The sequence below is a fragment of the Gobio gobio genome (assembly GCF_949357685.1).
Source record: "Gobio gobio genome assembly, chromosome: 24".
NCBI classification, from domain to species: domain Eukaryota; kingdom Metazoa; phylum Chordata; class Actinopteri; order Cypriniformes; family Gobionidae; genus Gobio; species Gobio gobio.
This window is the reverse complement of record NC_137120.1, coordinates 30941327-30952565: the sequence shown is the minus strand read 5'-3', so window position 1 is coordinate 30952565 and position 11239 is coordinate 30941327. Positions and strand designations below refer to the sequence as shown.

General features: G+C 41.1%; 1 protein-coding gene across 1 annotated transcript in view; it reads left to right on the top strand.

Moving 5' to 3' along the window:
• The first annotated feature begins 348 nt into the window (after nt 1-348).
• The window catches only part of cpamd8 (C3 and PZP like alpha-2-macroglobulin domain containing 8), a 48426-nt gene continuing 37535 nt past the window's right edge, over nt 349-11239 (top strand). Inside the window, exons 1-11 of the mRNA XM_079807736.1 lie at nt 349-859; nt 5294-5445; nt 5850-5872; nt 7125-7290; nt 7575-7627; nt 8684-8759; nt 8935-9048; nt 9260-9344; nt 9425-9533; nt 9778-10005; nt 10113-10283. Of these exons, the coding sequence (XP_079663862.1) occupies nt 771-859; nt 5294-5445; nt 5850-5872; nt 7125-7290; nt 7575-7627; nt 8684-8759; nt 8935-9048; nt 9260-9344; nt 9425-9533; nt 9778-10005; nt 10113-10283 (1266 nt within the window). The 5' untranslated portion in view covers nt 349-770. The remainder of the gene's footprint in view (nt 860-5293; nt 5446-5849; nt 5873-7124; nt 7291-7574; nt 7628-8683; nt 8760-8934; nt 9049-9259; nt 9345-9424; nt 9534-9777; nt 10006-10112; nt 10284-11239) is intronic.

Here is an 11239-nt window from a genome sequence, read left to right as displayed (position 1 = left end):
TTTTAACCGGTAGCATAAACACAACATAGGCTAAACCGGTATAATTTTATAAGAACACAAATGCTCATTTTAAACCGCTAGTGCTAAAGCGCCACTAGGGGGTGCCAATGTCCTTTATTTTTCCACCTATATTGTGCATGAATTCACGTCAGGTTGAAGTTTTACATTTTAACTACTGACCTTTTTATGTACATAAATAATATTTAATATTTAATTAATACATTTTTATAATGATATTTCTCACTCGCATTCAATCATTGAATCTCATTCAATCGGACTTGTAAAGCTTCCAATCCGCGTTGCAGGGACAGCGCAGTCTTGTCTCTACTAGCTCAGAGGGGCTCCGTTAGACTTGTTCTGACACACCACTGAATGAGACAAAAGCCTGGAGAGTTCAAAGGGGCAAAAGCAGACTGCCCTGGTTACACTGGGCTGTGGAGCTCAGCTCAATGGCTCTGATGTGCATTAAATGCCGCTCTGCTCAAGGGGTGGGGTGGATGGAGATAAGTTTTAATGCTGAAATATGAGCAATCGGAACTAAGGCGGATAAATAAGGCACGCCAAGAGGGATTGTCTTTACGCGTGGAGAGGAGTTCAAAAATCAGTTGCACGGACACAACATTGGGAATTGGGATAAAAACTGTAGCACGCGCTGCACCGGAGGCTATTGCGTTCCCCTCGTGGATACTTCAGTTTGCACTCGAAATAGTTATTATATATTTGTGGAATATACGCAGGGGAGACGCATTACAAAACAAACGAGGGACAAAATGAGAGTGTTGCATGTGCACCACAACTCCTGGACTCTGTGGACTGTGTTCATGTGTGTTATGAGTGGAGTTCATTCACAAGAAAGACAGTAAGTATGTTTGTAACGCTGTTTAATGCATGATATAACCCGCTTTTTCATTTCAAGCAGGCATATTTTGACAAGACTTCAGTCAGGTCCAGCCAGAAATGTTTGTGAATCAACAACAAATAAACTCGGCAGCACAGCTGTTTATGTGTGTGGACGTTACTAACAAATTACATGTAATCCGTTACAAAAATGTTCACGGTAAACATAGTTGTTACCAAAATATCATAGTCACTGCATTTACTACGGTAACACACCATGGTCTGCAAGGAAGCTTTCTTGTACTTACCTAGATACTAGAGTTTTGGGTAACACTTTATGTTAGTGTCCGTTACATACACGTACTTACCGTAGTAATAACAGTAAATTATGAATAATTACATGCTACTAACCCTCAACCAAAACCCTAACCCTATAGTAAATACAAGTTAATTAATATTACTCAGTACTTAAAAAACCATGACACTTTAAAATAAAATTTTGTTGTAACAGTAACTGATGTTTTGATAGAAACTAAGGTTGCCATGGTACAACAGGTCACAGTTATGTTTCATACATTGCAGGCATTTAAAGTTGGTTATGTCATTGTCTTCGTTCCCACTATTAGTATAATCAAGAAGCTATTCACTCCATTATCGACTTAAATGCTGCTATGTATGTTGTAATGATCTTTACATCAGAACCTATTTATTCTACTCAAATTCTTCCAACCTTGGAAGAATTGTGGTCTACATAGGTTCTTCAATGGTTTAGCAAAGAGTATTTTTCTTATCAGGAAACATTTTTACTGTAGGGTTCTTGGGAATGCTGTTGATGTTTCGTTGATTTTGCCAAGTTGGTTGTTCATTTTTATTGGTCCTGGAACCATATTTCTGTAACAACCCCCCCATAACTATATAAATTCTCAGCAACTATCAAGCCCCAAGCATAATTCTAACCCCAAACTCAAAAGTCAAATGTTTGCCTGACAGGAATGTTGTTGAGTTAATTGACCCAGAAACTACAGAAGTCCACAAACTTCTTCATCCTTCATACCAGAGTTGGGCAGAGCTCAGTGCCAGTGTCCGTACCTGTTACACGTGGTCGTGCCAAGTATTTCGAACACCAGAGAAAGAGGTCAATAACCAGCTTGACCTCTTCGACAAAGAGCTACATTCTCTTGAGTCAGCCTGTGGCTGTTCTTTCCTTCAACAAGAGAGTGCTATCGTGTAAACACTGAATAGTTCTATGCCCACCGCACACATGAGACCATTGTAAGATAGGAAGGTGAGGATCAAATGCAGTCAATTCCGCATAGATGCCTTGGGAGGGATTTTCTCATGCCTTGAGACTTAAATTGCCTCTGGCCTCGCTGAACCGTAATGCCAATCACCTGATATCTCACTCACACTCAGGCAGGCTATTAAACTCAAGGACACGGAGTTGCCCGGGTTTATTTGGGCATGTAATGGGTCAGAGAGTCACCTTCCAAATGTTTCTCATCATTTAAGGTCACTGGAACCAAATTTGTAACTGGATTTTTGGCAGTAGTCTAGACAACTTGGATTCCGAAGAGGCGAAAACACCTGAAGAATTAGGTTAATGTCGCTTAATTGTATAATAGTATTGCCCTAACCTTTGTCATGGTGCGTGTTTGAGAAAGCCCTATTAGTTTTTATTACATTGACCCCCAAAATTGGGTTTGTCCAGCCCTGTGACTTTTTCCTTCTTAGAGAACACACCAAACATCGAAAGAAATCACCAACAAATGGTCTAATCATTGCAGAGATTGAAAACAAAATGTGTCAGGAAATTACTCTAGTACTGCTATCAAAGGCATCGGGCCTCATTCATTCGTTCGTAAAGCCGCTCTGACGTACTTTTTCGAATTCACGAAAATGTTCGTATTTTCGAAATGTTAGTTGGTACGAAAGAAATGTGCACCGTCTCCCTACCATGTGTAAATGACGCGTAAAACATGTGAACGTTCTGTGTTCTCATTGAGGCAAATTCATGACATTGCATTTTGATTCTCTATGTAACATAATAATACTTCACGAGTTAATTTGACCTGACTTTTTTTTTTCTTTTTACTGTTCAACTTCGAGTTTTATGCAGTGCTCGTCACTGTCACTTTTTACCTGGCCGTCCAATCACAGTGGAGGAAGGCGGGACAAAAACTACACCGACCAATCCTACTTGTACACCGACTGAACAACAATGGAGGAGTTAAAGGGATAGTTCACCCAAAAATGAAAATTAGCCCAAAATTTACTCACCCTCAAGTCATTCTAGGTGTATATGACATTCTTATTTCAGATGAATAAAATCGTTAAATCGAGTTATATTACAAAAGTCCAGGCTAATCCAAGCATTAGAATTGGATTAATAGTTGCTCTGTTTTTGAAGTCCATAAAAAGTGCATCTGTCCGTCAAATAACGTGCTCCACACGGCTCCGGGGTGTTAATAAATGCCTTCTGAAGCGAATCGATGCGTTTGTCTAAGAAAAATATCCATATTCAAAACTTTACCAAGTAAACATTCGGCCGACCGCCTTCCGTGGAAAAGTGTTGAATGTTGAAAGTGAAACTCAAGATGCGTACGTGACGTCATGACGAGCCAACCTGGAACGTTCAACAATTTTTCCATAAATTGAACAGGGAAGGCGGTCGGCCGAAAGTTTACTGAGCGCTCAGCGTTTTTTACTGGCTGCAGAGAGTTGATGAATGTTCAACTTTGAGTAAAATGCAGCGCTCATCACAACTAACTTTAGACCCAGCCATCCAATCACAGTGGAGGAGGGGCAGGACAAATACACCGACCAACAGCCACATTCTGCTTGTACAACATCAACAGATGACAACAACAAGCATAATAACGGAGGAAAATAATTTAAAACAAGAGCCAGAGCAAATACTTTACATTGTATCTGCATTTATATATATAAAAATGACAGAAACCAACTATCTGTGAAATGAGATACTAGTAACACTTCTCCAGGTATTCCGTATCATAGCAAGCAAAGAGTCTCAACTGAAAAAAAAAACGTTGCGCTACCAAAACGCACACAAACGCCCACAGCGAGGCGTTTTCAGCAGAGAGCCTATCGCTTTCAGCTGGCTAAAAACACTTGGGTGGACACCCGGCCTAAGAAACAGTCTCTCTGACAGCCAGTGTTGCCAAGTCCTACTCTCTGCAGGTTGATTTCCATCCCATACGAACAATTTCCCCACAGGTGTACAAATTCAGTGGAGAATTTGGCCACCCGATGGAGAAAATCGCATTGGGCTATTTTTGGGCTACTTTTGACTGGCCATTGGGCTACTTTTGTTGCACAGACGTGGCAACCCTGCTGACAGCACTTGTATTTAGCGAAATTAGTTGTCAATGGTTTAAAATCACTTATTTTTTAACCGCAATACTTAAAAACGCATGCAAACAATACGCTTTCGTGACTGCGTAGAACATCAACGTGAGCATAACCGCGATAGAGAAGATAGTCTAAAATCTCTACTGGTTTACAAAGTAAATCGTGTCTACTGTTATATCGCCCAACCCTACTCAGATTATATGCGACAAGAAATCGCCCCCCATAATCTCATTCACTATTATTAGTCTACTAATATAGTCCACTTAAAGAAGCTGAAAATGAGTGATGAGTGAGTGAATTCAGACACAGAGTGTGCCACAAGAGTGTGTTTAATAGCTTTCCGTTTAATAGTAATAAATGCAGTGCTCATTTGTTAAGCTCCAATAGTAACTATTAACGAAACTAAAAACTGAGGGAAGAAACGCTGAAGTGACTTTAACCGGAAGAGGCCATTCTCTAGCCGCTGAGTGTACTGTACATTGTTTGTACATTTGTTATTGCAGTACACTATGGGATTAAATGAGCGTACTCGATAATGTCCAATATGGTTTCAGACACCACTACAAATGTCTATAGGGGACTATTTAAGGGGCAATTTCAGACACAGCCCAGGTCAGGGTCCTGCAAGTTCTCTTTGGAGACCCTTGCTGTCCTTAGTGGTGGACTTCTTATTGTAATTTTAACCTATTTGGCAAATTGGGAAACATTTGGCAGACTAAATTGAGTAGTCGGTGACCCTAATGATCAGCCCTGGCGACGAATATACACATTACGGCCTAATTTAAAACCTTCTATTGGTCTGACATTTGTTATTTTCGACATCAATCATAAGGTTCCGCCATTCTCATAACACCCAACTTGGCCAGCAAAGAATCACAAAACAGTTTGTGTTTCAACATGATATTTGTTTTATGTTTTCCCAAGTTGTAAGGTTCGGCACGCTTGTTTGTTTGATTTGTGTGCCCTGTGATGTGAGATTTAGAAGTACGCTCTAGACAAAACAAAGTGTTAGCGTAATTGCTACCTGGAGTCTTGTGATGTAAACACACACAGCCTTTGCTCTGTACTCCCGTCCTTTGATTCACAGGGGTTACCTGATTGCCGCGCCATCTGTGTTCCGTGCCGGTGTGGAAGAGGCTGTGAGCGTGACCATCTTCAATGCCGTAGAGGACACACGAGTGCAACTGCAGCTCAGCGTCAAGGGCGAGATTGTGGCACATAGCCATGGCACTGTACGAGGTGAGTGTTACGTAGGGGAATTTACTTGCTTGGTCAATTCAACATCTAAAAGTAACGTCTGTGGTGCCAGGAGCTCCTCTTAAATATGTAATTTAAATTTGAATAACTAAAGTATAGTTTTCACCATGAATAGCCAAAGAGGCTTGGCGTTAAAAAACAAACAAACATACCAAGAGCTTCTTTTGCAAGTTTGTGAGTTTGTGAGTTAAACATCAATACTTAAGCCTCATTTTCATTTCTGACCAATTAAATATGGCATATGAATGAATATAATTCATAGTTTTAATGAAGGTTTTGATCAATAAAGCCCCTTTTATCACAATAAATTCATGTTTTGATTCAGAAATCTGGGTGCTTGTACAGGTTTCGCTTTACATGTCATTACATTTTTTTTTTCATTTCAGATAAAGCCACTATCAAAATAAAGGTGAGCCAATCACATCATCTGCCAATTCTCAGTGTGAGCATTCATAAACAGTGTTGGAGGTAGCGCAATACAAGTAACTTAAGTTACGTAATCAGATTACTTTTTCAAGAAACTAGTAAAGTAATGCATCACTTTTTAAATGAACAACAAAATATCTGAGTCTGATTACTTTTTCAAATAAGTAACGCAAGTTCATAATCATAAGTGCAAAGACTTGTGTGTAAACGTGTTGGCTATTTCGGATGAGACGTTAAACCGAGGTCCTGACTTCCTGACCCAGGATGTCCTTCGATAAAGAGTAGGGGTGTAACCCCGACATCCTGGCCAAATTTGCCCATTGGCCCCTGTCCATCATGGCCTCCTAATCATCCCCATATATATATACAATTGGAATCATCCCTCAGTCTCCTCTCCACCAATCAGCTGGTGTGTGGTGGGCGTACTGGCGCAATATGGCTGCCGTCGCATCATCCAGGTGGATGCTGCACATTGGTGGTGGTTGAGGAGATTCCCCCCTTCTATGTAAAGCGCTTTGAGTGGCTAGAAAAGCGCTATATAAATGTAACAAATTATTATTATTATTATTATTGTAGTTCTAGACTAAATGTAAGCATGCATTTACTCATCTCACTAACACAAAGATTCAGTATTCCTCAAAATGAAGAAAATCAGTCAAATGTAAAATCAGAATATGTTAAATTTTAAATAAAACAACATATTTAATGCATTTAATCTCATTTTATTGACCAATGTACTTGCTGCTGACCTTCAATGATTCGGTTAAACAATAAGCAAAAATGACTTTAGATTTTTTTGTTTTTATTGGTGGTGTTAAACTTTTTTACTCCTGCGTCCTATTCTTCTGTGGTCCAGAATGGCAGCACAGCTGAAAGGTTTGTTTGAACTTCGCCCTCTACTTTAAATATGTGAATAGGCATTTCCTTCAGCTTGAGCCTTATTATTTAAATTTAGGTGTGAAAGGGTCTTTACATTTGCCCTAAAATAGAACTTTTTTGTTATAAAAAAAACACAGAAGCCCAGCCCAGGTGAGAAAAAGTAACGCAAAAGTAACATAACACATTACTTTTCTTAAAAAGTAACTAAGTAACGCAATTAGTTACTTGTTAAGGGAGTAATGCAAAATTGTAATGCATTACTTTTCAAAGTAATTTTCCCCAACACTGTTCATAAAGTAGCAGACTTGCACAGAGCCTGGTGCGACATTTATGCCTAATAACCACAATGTTCCCAGGTGCCATCAGATCTCAGAGGCCAGGCACATCTGAAGGTTTGGGGGAACCGTCAACTCAATGAGGGTGGCTACATCTTCCACAACCACACCACTGTGACAGTGGACAGCAAGGGCTCAACTGTTTTCATCCAGACCGACAAGCCAGTTTATAAACCCCGGCAGAAAGGTCTCTCTCTCCATTCACCTAACATGAATGGGTTACTTATGATACTAACTGTGTTTGTAATGCTAAATGTCTCAATGCAGTTGAGACTGCAGATACAGTTGATATTTGGCAGATGTCATCTGAATATTCTGTGCATACTGAAAATGTGCAAATTTTGCACACTGTAGAACAGCATAGAAATTAACACACTATTCCAAGCTTGGCAAGTGTGTCTTCAATAACTTTGAAAAAGAAGCAAGTTGAATTTGAATTCATTACTGTTTGTTTCTTTCTCTCCCCTCTAGTTCTTATAAATGTATATGCCGTCACGCCAAACCTAAGGCCAACCAGTGAAAAGGTAAAGTCCTGAAATGACATGCTAAAATGCTAACGTTTAGTAGTACATTAGCATTGTCCTATTTAGCACTAACCAACATTTATTTAGCGCTAAAAGCTTATCCTGCCAACATTTCTAGAAATGGGCAAAAGGTTGCTTAGCAGTATGTCACGCATACACAAACAAACACGCAAATTACAGAAACACATTCACTAGAGCCAACTTGAAATCAAGCTTTTTTCCAAAAGCGGCTCCAGCTATAGTGTGTGGACAGCATCTTTTTTTTTTTTTAATTGGGCTGCTAAAGTTTGGCCGCTGACCAAACTTCTCTCAGATGCAGGATTGATTGAAATCTTGATGTGGCTGAGTTAGCTGTAGCTATACATGTGTGCAATATGTGTCATCTTCATCCCTCTAATCACTTCCTTGTTTTTGTTTTACAGATTGACGCTTACATAGTGGTGAGTGGAGGCCGTGGGGTGGACACTGCTGTGGTTGGTGTGTTTCTTTCCCAGCAGGGTCCATGTTGCACAGCTATAGAGCTTGACAACTGGTCGCTGGTGTTGGGTTCGACCCTGGAGCAGACGCTTGTGGGCGACTAGGGAGATAAAAGGGAGCGAGTGTTCCTGGGGCATTGCCCCCCGCTGCTCTGCGCTTAGCTTCCATCTTTTTCCCACATGCTGCTTGGTCTTTGAAGCGTCTCTGGGGCAAACACTGTAGCTCAGTTCCAGAAAATTCTTCTGAAAGCTGTGCAAATGGCCAAAGGGGGAGCAGAAAAAATGTTTGCTATGTATACGATGTTTCATGTTTATGTTAGTTTGGCACCGTCGGCCTCTGGCTCTCGCTGGAGGAAGTGTCAGTTGGGGTGTGTGTAGTTTTGTCTTGATTGACGGGCACCTGGAGTGTTGGCCCTTTGAGTCAGGGCAAGGTCAGTTTGTTTAAAAGCATCATTGGATTTGAAACATGTTTTCGTAAGCTTGATTCTTTGCTGCCTTTTTACGAGTGTAAAGTGGCCTCTAGATTTAGGCCAAGCAAATAAGTAAGAATGTGACTATTTTTTACCACATACTGTTTAAGATGATCACTTTGTTTACCCAGGACCCCAGAGGATCCCGCATAGTCCATTGGAAAGATCTGAAGTCTGTTTGTTGTGGTAAGAACTCGTACTGTCCTATGGCTGTAATCAGGCTTTTGTATTTTGTAATCATGTTGCAATCATTGCATTACACTGTACAACTTTAGTGAATGAAAGTCACAATGATACATAATAAGCTTTGATCATTATGATATATTTATAACGCTGATATCTTCACTATTGTGTCTATTAGGAATTGTCAATATGAGCTTTCCACTATCAGACCAACCGGTCTTCGGGGAATGGTTAGTTTTCGTGGAGATGCAAGGCCACACGTACAACAAGTCGTTTGAAGTGCAAAAGTATGGTAAGTAGTGTTGATCCGTTTATAAGAACTGATTCATTATGGTAACAACATGCTACACGTAACACATCATAGTCTCTAAAAGATGGAAAATCAATAACATTCTATAAAGCATGAATTCAAAAAAATATATTATTTCGACTAAATTTGCTGTTTCAGTCGGAATAAAATGGACAGAGATTAATTGATTTTGGTCTTTCTTCCTCTTGAACAGTCATGCCCAAGTTTGAGCTCATCATTGAACCTCCTCCCTACATTCGAGACCTCAATTCATGTGAACAGGTCACAGTCAAGGCAAGGTAAGAGGAAGAATCTGCCTGCCATCTTAAAGAAGTCATTTTGCCATGGCTAATACCTCAATCCCCCTGCCTTCTTCCAGGTACACCTTTGGAAAGCCAGTGTCAGGCAAATTAACAGTTAATATGACGGTTAATGGAGTAGGCTACTACAGACATGAAGTTGGCCACCCGGTGCTGAAATCAATGGAGGTGAGTGCATAATAAAATATTTCCATGATGAAAAGACCAGCATCCTTAACTTGCTCAAACAGTAAAACTTCTTTGGTTGACCACCATCAACAGCTAATTTTGCAAGCATAGCTGCACTGGTCTACCAAGGCCTTGTCCCAAATGCAAGTTGACACTTAACATAGACTGTAGAGTATTTGTCCACTATAAAGTCCAAACCAGTGCAAGCTCACTTTCTGAAACATATTTCTTTTCTTCTACTTAGATCAAAGGCTCAGCCACTTTTAGCCTCTGCGTGAAGGACATGATGCCCTTAGAAGTTACAGACCATTTCCGAGGCGCAGTGAACATGTGGGTGACAGTGAGCAGTGTGGACGGTGGGCGGCAGACCATGTTTGACGACTCAACGCCGGTCCACAAGCAGCTCATTGACATCAAGTACTCCAAAGATACTCGCAAGCAGTTCAAACCTGGTCTGCCCTACAAGGGGATGGTGAGAGGAGGATGAGTTTTCTGTTGGAAAGCAGATAATGTTTCCTTTTATCCTTTTTACTAATCAGTCCTAATTTGGAATGATCGTTTTTTCACCACTGACCCCAGATTGAGGTGACCTATCCAGATGGGAGCCCAGCCGAAGGAGTGCAAGTGCGGGTTAAGGCCGAACTCACCCCTAAGGACAACGTCTACACCAGCGAACTGGTCTCACGCAATGGCAAAGCCACTTTCGAGATCCCCTCCATCCCCACGGCTGCCCAGTATGTCTGGCTGGAGGTCAGTGGGAGGGATTTGGAAATGTAGCGGAAGCTTCTTGTAGGGTTTGGTTAACCTAGTGCAGGGGTAGCCAGTCCTGCTCCTGGAGAGCAACCTTGCTGCAGACTTCGGTACCAAGTACCAACCCTGCTCCAACAGACCTGCCAGTGATTGTCAAGTAACCTTGAACACCTTTAATAGCTAGTGTAGGTGTATTGGATTAGGGTTGGAGCTAAAAAGCAGGTTGTTAGCCCTCCAGGAGCAGGGTTGGCTACCCCTGACCTAGTGATTAAGGGGTTATGATGGTACCAACCCAGAAAAGTTGTAGGTGCAAACCCAGCAAAGTGTGATGCATGACTAGTACCATTGTTCAGCAAGGCACTTGACTTCCGGGTTGCTTAAGTGCCAAGCCGCGTTTCCCCCATAGGAACTAGGGACCGCAGGGACCAGGGTCTAAATGAAGTTTGGGTACAAATTTCCCCCTCAGAAAGTCCCTGCTCACGAGGTAGTACTTTTTCAAAGTTCAGGAACTTTCGGGGGTGGGATTTGGGCGCTGAACATGCTGAGTTTAAACAACATTTTGATTGGCTGACTCCAGTCAGCATTTTAATTCAACCACCATTTTTAAAAGTCTGTTGTGGTGCGTGCAGTAAGAGTTGTTTGCTATTCGAATCAACAATGGAGTTTAAAAATTCCAACCCATGGACCGATGACGAGGTTCAGGCATTATTAAGCTTATACTGTATGCGGCAAATGAAATCCAGTGGAACTGGAAAGTCGTATGCAGTCCTATATCACCATACTAATTTGCCTAATCTTCACAGTACTTTTGACAGCGATAGAAATGCAGACATTAACAGGTCTTGGGAAAAAGGTTCCTGGGACAAATGGTTCTGGGTAATTTCAGTTTAAATGCGGCTTATGCCTCTAATGTCACTTTCACACTAGCAGTTTTGGACTAAATCTGGGATTTATTA